Source organism: Cornus florida, unplaced genomic scaffold, assembly GCF_030987335.1.
Source record: "Cornus florida cultivar Cherokee Brave unplaced genomic scaffold, ASM3098733v1 CherokeeBrave_3.0.0_Hap2_Chr01, whole genome shotgun sequence".
NCBI lineage: Eukaryota > Viridiplantae > Streptophyta > Magnoliopsida > Cornales > Cornaceae > Cornus > Cornus florida.
The window spans coordinates 39,086,152-39,100,858 of record NW_026775571.1 but is presented as its reverse complement, the minus strand read 5'-3'; the positions used below and the strand labels follow the sequence as shown (position 1 = coordinate 39,100,858).

Genomic DNA, 14,707 nt, shown 5'->3' with positions numbered 1-14,707 from the left:
CACATTATGACTATTACATAATTGAAAAAAATTCTGTTAATAAGACTTAACTCTTCGTATTTTTTGGATGCATTTTTTATTTTTATTTTATTTAAATTTTAAAACAAATTATTTATAGGACTATAGAATTTTTACGAAGTAATGGTAAAAAAATAGGTATAAATCAATAACCTTTTTGCTGAGAAAAGATGATGGCATTCTTTAGAACGAACAACTAGTGTTGGTTCGAATGAGGTAACAAAGGTACTCGTGAACCTCGTAGCATAGGCAAGATAGGGCGTACTTGCACATACTCTCTTTCTTTGTGGGGAGCTGGTAAAAGTCATCAATCTCACTTTAGAATGGAATGGACGGTGGATATGTAATTTTAATGAGATGTTTATGAATAAAAAAATCATTAAGAAAAAGAGAAAATCATTAGGTATTTTTATTTTATTTTATTTAATTATTAAAATAAATTATTTATAAATATTTTTTATGTGAAAAAAATAAAAAATGTTAATATATATATATATATATATAGACATAGATATATATTTTTTTGAGATAAAAAAAAAATTGAAATACATAAGGCGAGATGTCGTCTTTTGGTTCTATAGGTAAAAATTTCGAACTCAGCTCCCCAATATCCTTTGTGAAGAGTCATATTTAGTCATTTTACTCTGCCCTTAAGCTCTTCACAGACGCGCCTCCATCTCTACAATCAATCTGCTTCGACACTCCGCAGGACGCAGCCTCCGCTATCGCCTCAGGCTTAGGCGACACCGTGAAAAGGTATGTTCATCCTCTCTCTCTCTCTTCTCTCTCCTTTTGCATGAATCGATCCTTTTTTTTTTTTTTTTTTCTCTCCTTAAGTCCACTCCAATCTCACAACAGCAGCAACCATACACCTTTTCCTCATAATTTTTTTGCATTTTCACATTCAATCCTACGAAAATTAAGGATCCCTTCTAGTGGGTTGAGGACCTAAGGTAATAATTAACTTTTTTGATCTCTAAATTATGCTCATACTTAAAAGTGACAAATTAAGGGTTTTTTATTTTTTATTTTTATATGAAGATACATACCACCATTATTGATGTTATTTGAAGTTAGGTCAGCTAGAATTTCAGTTAATAATACTGTCAAAGGCTCAAAGCACTTGCCATCAGACTGTACACACACATGGAAATCAAGAGCAGGCTTTAACAAAACAAAAGTTAATGGTTTTTTCTATTCATTTGCAAAGGTCTTCTGTAGCAATGATCAATCAATCACTGCTACTAAATTTGATTCCTCATCCTGAAATCAAGGAAGGGGTAATTGGCTCCCAAAAAAAACACACCAAAACACACACAAAGCTCCAGTGAAAACTCCAGCCAGGAGATCATTCGACCAAACTGCTTGACTTTAGATATTTTTTTATATTATATTTATTGTATGATTGGCAATGCTTAGTTATTATTGTTTTGGTTTGATTCTCCATCTGTTTTATGTTAATTGTGATCTTCTTTCACTGCTATCAGGACACTCTTCTTAGGATCTCGTGAGGTTATTTGCCTTTGACATTTACTTTGATATAAAGTTGAATTTTGATTTTTGTGACTAAGTTGTGTTGAATATTTCCTTTTAATTTTTTTTGATGGGTTTTCTTTTGTGTGTTTTTAGCAGTAATATATTTTATGTTCTTATCATCTCATATTAATGAAAATTCCGCACTCTTATAAATTTTTTGTGCCTTTGCACTCTTTAATTAATTAATTTTTTTGATAAGTAAAAATAGCATTAAAAAAGGCCTTCAAAAGGGGAACGCGTCCCAATTACAAAAGAGGAACCGGGGCTAAGGCCCCAAAGAATCCAAGAAAGTAATTAAATCATCAGAAGAAGAACAAAAGCTCCTCTTCACATAATTGAAAAGAGAACGAAGAATGTAAAGTTTGACCATAGCCGTAGGCGTCTCATTCCCTTCGAACATCCTATTATTTCTTTCCTTCCAAATACACCACCATACACAATGCGGCACAATTCTCCAGAAATCGCGAACGTCTCTTCTCACTTGACAGCCTCTCCAGACATGAATTAATTCCTTAGTAGAACGCAACACATGCCAAACAACCCAATAATGAGATTCCAACAGTCGTTCACCACAGGGCAATGCAAAAGGAGGTGATCAACGGAAAATAATGTTATATAATACACTCTTTAATTAATAGATTTATTGTTATTAGTTACCTGTTTTATGCACACTGCACAGGCGCACAATTAGTTACTGGTGGTGATAGATTTATAGTTATTAGTTAGTTGTCTTATGAAAACTGCAGAGGTGCACAATTATTTATTGGTAGGGATAAAAATTTATAGTTATTAGTTGTCTTAAGCACACTGCACAGGCGCACAATTATTTATTGGTGGTGATAGATTTATAGTTATTAGTTAGTTGTCTTATGCACATTGTATAGGCGCACAATTATTTGTTGGTGGTGATAAATTTATAGTTATTAGTTAGTTGTCTTATGCACAATGCATAGATGCACAATTATATTAGCTATAGAATTTGAAAACATCGTGTGAAAATTTCGCACTCTTATAATTTTTTTCGCGCGTGAAACTTGAGGGCCTCACATTTGAAAGTTCGCCTAGGGCCTCTCAAAATATTTGGAATCTCAGGGCCAGCCCTATCTAGTTAGTGTTTATTATTCTTCATTTACCTGATTCTTCTTCTTTTATTTATTTATAATTAAGCGTAGATTTTTGGTCGCATTTTCTGATTGTGGATTTTATCTTCCTAATATTGATGTGATCAAAGCACTGTTAAAACCTCTTTCCAGGTTATTCTGGTAACAGAATTCACTTGGAGACTAATGTAAACCTTAATGCTTTGTATGGTTGCTGAGAGACAGGATTAAAAATTTCTGTAAATTATTCATTATACAAAAAAATAAAAAATAAAATACATTCATATAATATGGAAAATCCTTTTAAGGTTTAGCAGTGTGGCTTGAAGCATTAAAAATATCAAACATTTTCCTCAGATTAGTGGGTGAGCATTCATAATGATGAAGAACTAGTGTATAATATTTTAAAAGCAAATACCATGATGCACATGAAGCACCTCTGTGTGAAAAATCATTTTTACTGCTGATGTGTTTTGTCAAGTTAAAAATTAAAAAATGGTGAGGAGAAATTCCTCATTTTAATTTAACTAATGTCTGGGCCTGGATTGTCACTAGATACAAAATAGACTACCCCCTTGACCCTTGAGGTTTTGCTTTTGTAGTCTCAAAATAAACTTTTGGTCAAAATTGTAATCAACCTCCCTTGAGGCTTGGTAAAATATACAGCTAGACTCCTAGCCGTTAAATAACGGTAGTCTGTCAAAATCTTTTCGTTGAACACCGAGATGGCCTTTAGCTGCAAAATTACACAGTTATCTCTTCTTTCAAAAGACAGATTTATCACTATGTAATATGATATATATATATATTACATCCCATCACAGCTTCTAAGCTATCACTGTAACTTATCCCAACTGCTACCGACTCTCTCTCTCTCTACTAGTTTGTCGTATCTCTTGCTCCGCCTTCCCTCTAATCCGACATCACAATCTTCTCCAGACACCTACTGAAAACCTTTCTAAATAATGCAAGTGCCCTATTTTACTCTATTTTTTTATATCAAATTTCATGCTAAATCTTTCTGGGTTACCAAATTGTCCATTTGCGTCTCTTTGGTTTTATTTAGATTTGGGGTTTCGCAAATTCAAGCCTTCAGCAATGGGGTTTCATTGCTGCAGCTTGCATGTCAGTGGCCTATGAGAAAGACCAAACTCTGAAGTCGGCTTTTTTGTTGTGCAAGATGAAGGAAGGTCGATACTCATTTTGTCAACAGTGTTTCTGTGGATGACTTCTCTGTTGGCTTGATTTCGTCCTTGTTGGATCCGTTATTTGATTTCAGATCTTTCAATAGTCATTGGAGTTTTGTCACAGAGAGAGAGATTTTGAGAGAGAGAGAGAATGGGGATGCAGACTTGCAATGGGTGGCGGTGGAGGCGAACGTTTAGAGAGAGGCTATGGGGGATTTTTCACAGGCGAAGATGGCCGTGGCAGTGGTGAGAGAAGGAGAGAGATTGGGAGCAGTGGTGGTGGTGATAGGAGGTGGTGAGGTTTTAGTGAGAAGGAAATGAGAAATGGAGTTGAATTTTTTTTTCAAAAATGGACAAGAAGGGTGTAGGAAAGGAAATATTGAGACTAACAGAGGACAAATTTGTAATTTGATTCTTATTTATTAATCACTGGTATTCTTATATGATCATATTGATGGTAAAAATGGTAAAAAGGCATTACCGGTTTTTTGAAGTTAGGATTTTTATTAAAACTCTGAAAGGGGTATCAGAGTGATTTATGCGAAAGTTTAATTTAATGGTGCAAAAGCCAAACCTCTGGGGAGGTCATAGTAATTTACCCTAAAAAACAATAATAAAACTAGAATATCAGAATCAATTCTTTGTAAAATGAATTCAATTAGCGCCTGCATTATTTTGACCTCGAACTTTGTTGCTATTCTGAATTTTAGCTTGAAACCACTAAGGTTCTAATCAAGTAAACTTAATGCTATTTAGTGACTAAAATCCTCGCTGACGTATTTCCAAATAAAAGCCTAAATAGTTATATTAAGGCAAGGAAGAAGTAAGTCACAATAGCTATTAGCATAGTAGATGAGTGATGTCTCATAAATTCTGCAGGTACACAACATACATTAAGCCTGGCTTTGAAGCTTACATCTAAGGTAAATATAAATCATGTCTACCTTTAAACCAGTGTCATACTCAGCACCTCACTGGAACCAACAATCACAACACAAGTAGAACACACGAAGTTGAATGAAACATTAACAATTCAATATTCCAAAAACTCTCAAACCAACTCAAAGGAAAAAGAAAAAAATCACACAAGAAAAATGTGAAAAAAGCTCAGCTTTCAATCAACTAAGTAATTCACCATCCTATCATGATACTTTGATAACATGTGATATAAAGTGAACTGAAAATAAGAACAATACCCTAATTAATGTAGGCACCATCTGGGTAGCATTTTCAATTTACATATTTTGCTTTTGAGAGCAAAATTTACTTCATGTTTCTCTCTAAAGTAAAATACCTCCAAATTGGAAAACAAACAGTACAAAGAAAATGTCATGACGTTTCGTAATTCATCTTTTGAGTACCAAGTGAACAAGTAAAAATGTAGTGTCGATGATATACTAGGAAGCATGGACACGCCTAAAAGGGCAAAGAATCTGTGTCGGACACTGACACACACCAAAATACATGTCCGAATATTTTATATTTTTTCGAATATCCGGACACGCCGTGGACACGCTTCCAACACGCCATGGATACGTGTCCGACACGCGTGCCCCACTCTTTGGGGATTTTTAAGAAAGTTTTAGAAATAATGTTGAGTTGAAGTGTAAATATTAGGAGTTGTTTAATTACACAATTACATAAAAACTTGTTGTTTCATGAAACAATTTTATATTCAAACAATTAGATATTTATTCTTATATTTTAATTCAAAGGTTTGAACTCTTGCACGATCATATTTGACTCTCTTGTTGTCCCACCAACCAAGCTTCGGTTCTGGTGAATGGTCTTTCCATCTCTCTCCTCTTTTCTCTCTTATTCTTTGTCCTCCTCTTTTCTTTCTTCTTCTTGTTCTTCACAAACCCTAAATACTTCTTTTTTTCCTTTCACAATAAATTTGTTTTCGTCTCTTTTTCCTTTTTCCTCTATTCCCCATGAACTTTTTTCTCTTCTATGGATTCTTACATTTATTTTTAACTAAGGCCTAATTGTTTTTCTAACAAAACCCTAATCCTCTTTTTTTTTCCCCCTCTCTTTCTTAACCCTCTTTCTATCATTCTTTCTTTTTTCCAGCAAAACACAAATTTGTTTTTATTTTTTCTTTATGAGATTGTAAAATTTAATATTACTCTTAATTTCTTAAAGTACAACATCATATATATAGAAAATATGTTTCTTGTTTGCCGTGTCCCTACCGTGTCCATGTCCTAATATTTTAGGATTTGCCGTGTTACTGTATCCGTGTTGTATTGTATCCGTGTCCCGTATCCGTTTCCGTGCTTTTTAGATGATATACTTCGAGAACAAAACCTACCTACTTCTAAATGATATTGGGAAGTCATAGGGGAATCCTTTTGAAAATATGGTCATTTTGCATCTCAGCATCATTCTTTCTGGTATATGGTTTCTATTAGGGACTAAAAGAAGGGTTTAGTAGTAACTAGTCAAAACAGGCTCATGAGAGATGCTCCCATTGGAACCACTAATTTGTACTATGCAGAGCAGCACTAGAATATCATGAACATTAAGCTTTTAGCTGTTCATTGATATATGGTGTGGATACTGACATCACAAAAAAATGGTCTATCATGATTCATGACCAAAGGGTTGATGGTAAGTTATTATAGCTTGGGAAGTAATTTATATAAGGTACGTCTTTACATAATGGTTTGCATACTACAGATAAGAGCCACCATTCACAGCATATGAGAATGCAAAAAACATGATTCTTAGAAATTCTATCCCAAGTGGCACAAGCTCAGATGTAGGCATGGGACATTTAAACAATATGACATGGACATGGGACATGAAAACAATAAGACATGGACATGTCAACACATCAAATCCTGATAAGGTAGGAGACATGCTGTATACATGGCCATATAAAAATTTTAATTTTTTATTTACATGAAAGTGCATTATACAGTACATGTCCCACATATACGGGGTGTTGGGAGCAAAAGACTGGAAATAGGCCTAATCTTCGACATAATTTTACAATTATATTCTTGCACTATGTTAAAAAGTATCAATTTCTTGACTTGTGAAGACCATGTGTATGATGAAAGACTTATGTAAAGAAGTAAGTGCATGTCGATAGCCATTGTTGGACAGAGAAAGAATGGAGGACAATTGACTATGATCTCATATTGCCCTATTTCGGTTACTAACAAGTGAAAGCCAATTTCCTTAAAGAAAGAAAAAGTAGATATTTGGGATGTGTACCTCTTATTTTCAATATTGTAGAACATGACTTCGTCTAAGATTTTTCTTACTATATAATATTTGTGTTTGGGAGTGTCTAGAATATTTTGGCCAAGAGTATTCATGAAGTGCTGGTATCCAACAACGGTCAGACATGAACATGACACATTTGTAGAAATGTCTATCCTTTTTAGTCCCAACAGAGATACTATCTCTCTTGAAACAGAATTACTTCTATTGTTCATCATGGATTGGCTTCTTTGCCAGTTACTGAGTTATATCAGTCAAATAAATAGATCCAAATGGAAAGGAATTTTCCATAATTTCTTTGTTAATATGCTGTGTACTGGATGCGTTAGAAAATGCTGCTTGACGCTGTAGTGTGTAAAGATGTTGAATTGTATCACTATTTCTTTCGATGAGTCTACTGATCTAGTATAGATTCTAAAGGGTTTGCCCTGTTGTCGTCTGTCTCCATAGATCCTAGGTCTGTAGTGTTTTTGATTTTTTTGCTGAAGTGCTGCCTTTTTCAACATTCAAGTTTTTAAGCGTGTTAATAAAATTTACTTACTAAAAAAACAAAAATATTGCAATCCCATTAACATAATGGACAAGTAGATAAATAACAATCAGGTGAACAACCCCTCAGTATAAGAATCATTGCAATCCTATTATAAAGAAAATAAAACATCAACACAAACTGACTCTACCATTGTCAAATTTAAATGTTGTTAAGCCTGAAAATTTCATCATTTTTGCGCAAAACTTGCACGATGTTCAACTTCGATCACTAATTTCAATCCAATTACTTAATCATAAGAAATTCAGGACCCTCTTCAATTCAAAAGGCATTTCATAGAAAACCAATAGATTTCGAAAACATTTGAGATGAATAATTCCTCACCATTATCCATCTTGAATAAAAGAAAAGCAAGTGACAACAATTTAATGAGTACATCATATGAATAGACATATATAGACACATATACATGTATATGTTTGTATATAATATATACTTGCAGGCCAAGGACGCAGCGAGTGACTTGGTGACCTTTGTCGAGACATTTCTCAGGGTTCGAATCATCCTTCTTGCATTTGAGGAACGCAACGTTTTTGCTCTTGCATTTCGTCACAACATGCTTTGACGATGCCATAAAAACCGCCGCTGTTGGAATCGGATCTCCCACCACATCCATAGTTATCACCATCTCCCAATTCTGACCAATTCAATATCCTCTGATTAATCAAAACAATAATTAAAAAAAGAGACAAATTTTCAGTGAGCAATTTAAGCCATATTTGTTTACTGATTGAATAGAATACTTCAAATTGGAGAAATACAAGTTTTCTGATTTATTTTCCCACATTTCTCAGCAACCAAACAACAAATAATTGAAGCCGTTTGTTTACTGATTGAATATAAGAAAGAAATGAAGATTTAGAACCTTTAAAATTGGAGGAATACAAGTTTTCTAATTTATCTTCCCACAATTTCTCAGCAACCAAATAGAAAAAAACCAGTAGTTTGATCATCTTACCTTTTCGTCTCAGCTTTGCTTCGAGTTTTTCTCCCAACTGAAGCGTAAGAGGGCTCTCAAGAGCAGAGGGATGTGATGTGAGGGACGGTCACTGCTGACATGCACCGTGCAAACAAAGTACACTTTTGGAAATAACTTTAATTCTTTAGGGTAATTATGTCTTTTCAAATATTAACAAAACCAACACTATTTAAGTCTCTCGATAAACCCCGGTGACCCTGAAGATTTGAACAGTAAATCTCAAATTATCACTCGTTTCATATAATTTTCTTTCAGTTCTGTACATATCTGTTTGTGTACACACACACACACACACACACACACACACTCTTCAGTCACCAATTTATGTAAACTGAATCTTCAAGTTTTTTTTATGCTTAGATAAATCATAGATGGTAATGATTACATAGTCAAGTGTAGTGTTATGTGTGTTTGTACATAAATATATATATCTTATTTGTTAGGTATTCTGAATAATACAACAAATTGGGGATTTGAAATGGCTAAAACAATTGTCTTTAGGAAACAAAATTTGTGCACAAACATGGATTAATTCAGGTTGAGGAAAAAAAAAAATCATGGATTAATTTGTTTATTATTGTAGTTTCTTTTTCTTTTTTGAATTTTTTTTTGGGCTAAGAATACTTGGTTTTGCAAATTTGACCGGGTTTTTTATGGTTCAGTAAAAGAATGGGTAATCAAAAGAAGAATTTCATAAAGCTTGTTTCTGCTGCTGGGACTGGATTCTTCTATGTGAAGAGGAAGAATCCGGCTAGGATCCCGACAAAGCTTGAGTTCCGGAAATATGATCCTCGGGTGAATCGCCACGTTCTGTTTACTGAGGCAAAGATGAAGTGAGTAGGAAGGCTTCTGTAATGGTAGATCATTGCCCTTGTCTACTGTTATTGTTCACTCTTTTGGAATTTTGATCAATATGGTATTTCTATTTCCTCTAGACTAGTTTTGGCTAGTTGATGTAGAACTTGGATGCTGTTTGTTTTTAGTGTTATGATTATAACCTTTTTGATGTAAGTGCCAATCTTCATCTCTTGACAGTCTTGTTACCCTTTTGCATAATGTTTCCTAAGACATGGTTCACATGTTGAAATGGGATCTTCATGGGTTTGAATGCAGCACCATATATTATATATATATATATATATTCTCTCAATATCAGTTGGGGACAGAAATAATTTATTTCACAATGCTAAATTGACTTCATTTTAGGTCATACAGACATGTTTGACACATCATTGTAATTATGTGGTATATCTTTAACTCCCAGAAGCAGATTGTTTTCCCTCCTCTCCCAGAAGCAGATTGAATCTTCAGCTTCTTCATTTTCTAAAGATTGGATGAATGTTACTTCTGTCTCCAAACCCTGTTACCCAATTTATATTATTATTATTATTATTATTATTTTATTTTATTTTATTTTTTTCAAATTCTGTGCCTTGGGATTGGTTCAAGTGGAGAATAAAACCAACACCTAGGGAACTTGCAAATCTCTAAGGCATGTCCTAATTCACTTTAGCTACAACTGCCATTCCCTTTATTATTCTTCCAACAAAATACCTTTAGTAATGAAGGAGCGTATTATAGTTTATCTACCAATTTTTTTGGGTCAGGTAAACAACTCACTCTTTTTGCCTGTAGAGAGACACTTAAACCCTTAATCTCCTCTTCTGGAGGAGATACCTCAACTCTTAGATGTGTAGGTGGATTAGTCCTACCTTCTACACCAAGAAAGGAGGATGTCCTTACCTTGATTTTCTTAAGTCATATTATCCTGGATCTGAGGGTGAGCCTTGGCACAGCGGTAAGGTTGTTCCATTGTAACTTGGAGGTCAAGGGTTCAAATCACGGAAACAGTTTCTCCACATGCGGGGTTAAGGGCCTAAGGCTACGTACATTTGACTCCCCAGAATCCGCAATGGCGGGAGTCTCGTGCACTGGGCTATCCCTTTTATACTATCCTGGATCCTATCTTTGAATGGAATGAGGCTATGTGGGAAAAAGTTGAATGATCATATTAGGGTCAGTAACCCGTGAAACCTGATCCTAAGAGGTGTAACTGATGGTAAGAGGGTTGAATCAAAAGAAATACAGAGAATGACCATATCAATTTAATCTCAGGTTTGTGTTCAAATCTTGCAAATGTTGTACCTTTGAGCCTTTTTTTTTTTTTTTTTGCCCTAGAAAGTAACTACATTAAAAGAAGTGGTCTCACCGGTCCTTTAAACAGAGATCCAACAAACAGAATATGGATCTAGCAGACATGTTATTGCTGAGGATACCAAATAAGGCTCTCACTTCGCTGCGTAAAAGGGTGATAGCGGTGAGTTCTATCTGAAAATGCTGTCAATGATGTTTCTCCTTCAATTCTATTAATCCTATCTAGTCCAACAAACTTACTGAGATTGTATAGTTCTCTTAGGGTGGCTTAGAACTTGCTTTATTGAACATTCTGAAGCGAATTTTCGTCTCATTCTTACCAGAAACCAATTGATATACTGCAAGCTTGTCCTGCATTCAATGTTTATTCCTGGATAATCCATTACGCATTCTGTATCCTTAAATGGTATAATTCTGTCATTTCATTTTACTGAATTCATTATTAGCTAGATTAGTCAACCTTTATATATTTCGATGCAAGCAAGTTTTCACTTGCAAAGTAGTACTATTGCTGCATGTATCACTGGCAAAGGTGCCATCCTCATCCAGCAAATTTCATTGTGCTTTGCTGATCATATACCATAACTTGTATACTGCTGAGTTTTCTTATGAGGTATCTGCATCTATGTGTCCGACACTTTTGGATGGACATGTATTTAAAATGCATATTCAATCATTCAATTATATTATATTATTACTTTAATATGAGTTAAATGCTTAATATTGAACACTATATTAGATAATAACATAACTTTACTCTAGAAAATGAAATAAAATAATTAAATAAAATGAATATTTAGCAGTGTCCATGTGTCCTTCTGTTTAGAGATCTGACAAGTCCCATACTTGTGTCCAGGTAACATAGATTTGCATTTCAATGGTGATAATCTCAAAGCCGATGATTTTTGTGCTTAGACTAGATGATGCTTTTGAATAATGATTCTACTATTTAATCCTGTGGATTTGAATGAACTGATAGACAGGATAAACACAGTTACGAGGCACATTCTTGTTATTTTTTTGATTGTTAAGTAGGTTAAAACAAACACAAGAAAAAGTACATTGAGCCACCCCATAGTAGGCATTGGGGCATGAGAGTTTTAAACTGTGATAGCTATTACAGGTCAATCATCTCTTGACCCCCGGTCAGTATCCGAGTACAAACTAAAGTAACTTTCACATCCCAGGAGGTCAAGTAAACTGTTGACACAATGAACAGAAGCAGAAAACAAGAAAGGATCTCTAACACTAAAAAGTTAGGTCTATCGAAGATTGAACTAGAGGTTGATATTTATCCACTCAGGCATTGAGTCCACCCATTTGTTTAATTGAAGAATGAATGATGAATGCAGACAGATCTGATCAACACCAAATGGTTCCACAGATGATCAATTTATGAGTTCACAACATGGCATTTTTGCCTAATCTCTCCAGCATTACCTGTTAGTACTTCTATGGCTCCCATCTTCGTCATTGACCTACTAAACTCTCTGAAGAAAGCGCGGGGTGTCTCGAACAGTTTCACTATCCTCACTGAGTCTCTATCTGTCAGGAGCGCCGCGTCAGATTGGAATAGCCCCATGTTCTGGTTTAAGATGCTAAAGTAACTACTATCGAATGAGAGCGAGCTCTTAGGGTCCATCTCTACAGTTGTCGCGGTGTTAGCCGGATTTGGACACTGCTTTCTCAAGGACTCAGCATATGCTGCATTTAGAGAAGGATCTGTATCACCTTTTCCAGTGAAGTTGTAAAGCCTACTTGAGAAAGTTCCACAGTGAGCAACACCAATGGTATGTGCACCTGCATAAACACAATTATCTTTTTGAGTTGCTGATATTTGTTGCCTGTGTGTGACATATATATACATATATATGATCTATGACTTCAACACTAGTACTTGGACATATCATAAATACCACATTTATATGTGTGTGCTCGCATTGCAAGGCTAATGATGTGTGCATCTGATACCACATTTATATAAAGGTGATTATATATGTTGTGTGTGTGTATATTTTGTTTTTTTGATAATAATGTGTGCGTGTGTATTGTAAGGCTAATGATGTGTGCTTCTGTTTTAAACAAAATTTCTTTCGAGGTGATGATAATTTGTTGTCTGCATATGCACATATACATACAGATATTTCATGTGTATAGATTACCTAGATGGACATATCGTATATATGTATCACATCCAAATCTATAGATATATAACATTTTACCTGATAATGTAACAAGATCAATAAGATTGAGACCTTTGTTTTCAAATATTTGCTTAAGTGAGGCGAAGTTTGCGAAGGGTGATGGGATGTTTCCATTGACATCTGATGCAAGAGAAATCTTGTCATCTCTTCTTCCAGTCAGGACTTCCCACATGGGCTGCTTAAACTATAAGAACAGAAATTTGATACATCAATTCTAAAGGCTTATATGAGACACACACACACACATTTCACTGTGCTTAGTTGAAATTGCTTTCAAATGCGCACACACACACACACACACACACACACACACACACAAACACACATTTCACTGTGCTTACTTGAAATTGCTTTCAAATGCACAAACATCTGAGTTATATTGCATAGAAACTTATGCTTAGTTGAAATTGCTTTCAAATGCACAAACATCTGTGTTATATTGCATAGAAACTTACTGGGAAGGAAACAGAATTGCGAGTGGACAGGGCTAGAATGTCAGCACAGGAAACAATGCCAGGGCAGGCTTGCTCAATTTGTGACTTGATATCATCAAGTACATCAAAACCTGACAGGGTGAGATTAGGTATTGTATCTCTCTCAGACTGGGTAGTCCCAACTTTGTCTAACAGTATAGATGCATCACATCCCTGCCACAATCACACAACATGAATGTGATAATGAATCTGAATGTGTGTGTGTGTGCAAGTAATGGATGACACATGCTTGAGTCAGTCATGGGAACAAAATTTAGTTATATAATGTGGACATACCCTAACAAAGCAATCATGAAAGTGCATTCTAAGCAGTTTAGCACCCAAAGTAGGGTCATTTTGAACTTTGCTCCATGTGATGTCCCTCACAAGCTTCTCAGCTTGTGGGCATCTATTCCAATAGAAGTTCTTCCGCAATCCATCTCCGTTTCCGTTTCCATTTCCCCCGTCTCCATTTTTCCCATCTCCGTTCCCCCCTTCTCCGTTTTCATGGCAAGGCCTGCTGTTGTCGTCGCAATTATTGTTACTAGAGTTCTTCCTCTCCATCCCATCTGCCTCACAAACCCTGCCTATTACCCCAAGCAAAACAAGAGACACCAAGAGAATGAGAATGCTCTCTCTTGCCCTCATTTTTGTTTAAAGAAAGAATGAACAATACCAAAGCTATACTGTTATAGTGGTGTAGTGAAACTGAGACAATGCTCAAATCTTTATCTGTTTGTTGAAAGCACAATCTAACCTCCACAGGATGATTTATATATATAGGCATCGCATACCACCAACTACCTTAATTCTTGGAGCTTCAGCATATATAAAAACTGTGTAGACTTTTAGAGTCTGCTTTACATGATTTGATGAGGGTTATAGAATGACAAGTGAAGTCAACCAAATAAAAATTGCTGCTTTCTATTATTGAACAATGTAGTTCATTGAATCATAAATGTTGAAAGTTTTTGGGTTGACCATTTTTGTCCCACAAAAATTTACACACATTTTGGTTGAATATGTATTCTTACTAGCATGGATAAGAACACTAAATTCTGTTAACTGGGCTTGGGTTAGGTAAATGTATGAATGGAACAAATATATCAGTTTTTGACATTATTTTACATAAAGTGAATACTCTGGGATTTAAACATAAATATTTTAACAAGGTGCTGATTAAATAAATAAAGACGTGGATTGACAAAATTGATGATAAAGTTTTTATTTTTATTATTTTAAAAAGAAACAAATAAATAAAAGAAAGAGAAA

General features: G+C 34.9%; 2 protein-coding genes across 2 annotated transcripts; one reads left to right on the top strand and one right to left on the bottom strand.

Annotated features, from left to right (window-relative positions):
• Window positions 1-600: 600 nt before the first annotated feature.
• On the top strand, window positions 601-9,691 carry LOC132295009 (uncharacterized). Its single transcript, XM_059793084.1, has 2 exons — window positions 601-774; window positions 9,267-9,691. Exon 2 carries the CDS (start codon window positions 9,274-9,276, stop codon window positions 9,439-9,441), a length of 168 nt encoding a protein of 55 aa, XP_059649067.1. The 5' UTR covers window positions 601-774; window positions 9,267-9,273; the 3' UTR covers window positions 9,442-9,691.
• A 120-nt stretch (window positions 9,692-9,811) lies between these two features.
• On the bottom strand, window positions 9,812-14,083 carry LOC132271021 (peroxidase 24-like). Its single transcript, XM_059772258.1, has 7 exons — window positions 13,733-14,083; window positions 13,418-13,609; window positions 12,981-13,146; window positions 12,199-12,558; window positions 11,880-11,958; window positions 11,079-11,172; window positions 9,812-9,964 (listed from the first exon to the last, which is right to left on the bottom strand). The coding sequence occupies exons 1-7, from the start codon at window positions 14,081-14,083 to the stop codon at window positions 9,812-9,814; spliced, it is 1,395 nt and encodes a 464-aa protein (XP_059628241.1).
• Between the last annotated feature and the right edge of the window lie 624 nt (window positions 14,084-14,707).

What these genes read in the sequence shown, in the direction of transcription:
- LOC132295009 (XM_059793084.1), top strand. Translation starts at nt 9,274, where the DNA reads ATGGGTAATCAAAAGAAGAATTTCATAAAGCTTGTTTCTGCTGCTGGG.
- LOC132271021 (XM_059772258.1), bottom strand. Translation starts at nt 14,083, where the DNA reads ATGAGGGCAAGAGAGAGCATTCTCATTCTCTTGGTGTCTCTTGTTTTG. An exon ending in GCAATTCTGTTTCCTTCCCA is followed by an intron (nt 13,147 to 13,417) that starts GTAAGTTTCTAT and finishes CTGTTCTTATAG; the next exon opens with TTTAAGCAGCCCATGTGGGA. An exon ending in AGCCATAGAAGTACTAACAG is followed by an intron (nt 11,959 to 12,198) that starts GTAATGCTGGAG and finishes TTGTGTCAACAG; the next exon opens with TTTACTTGACCTCCTGGGAT.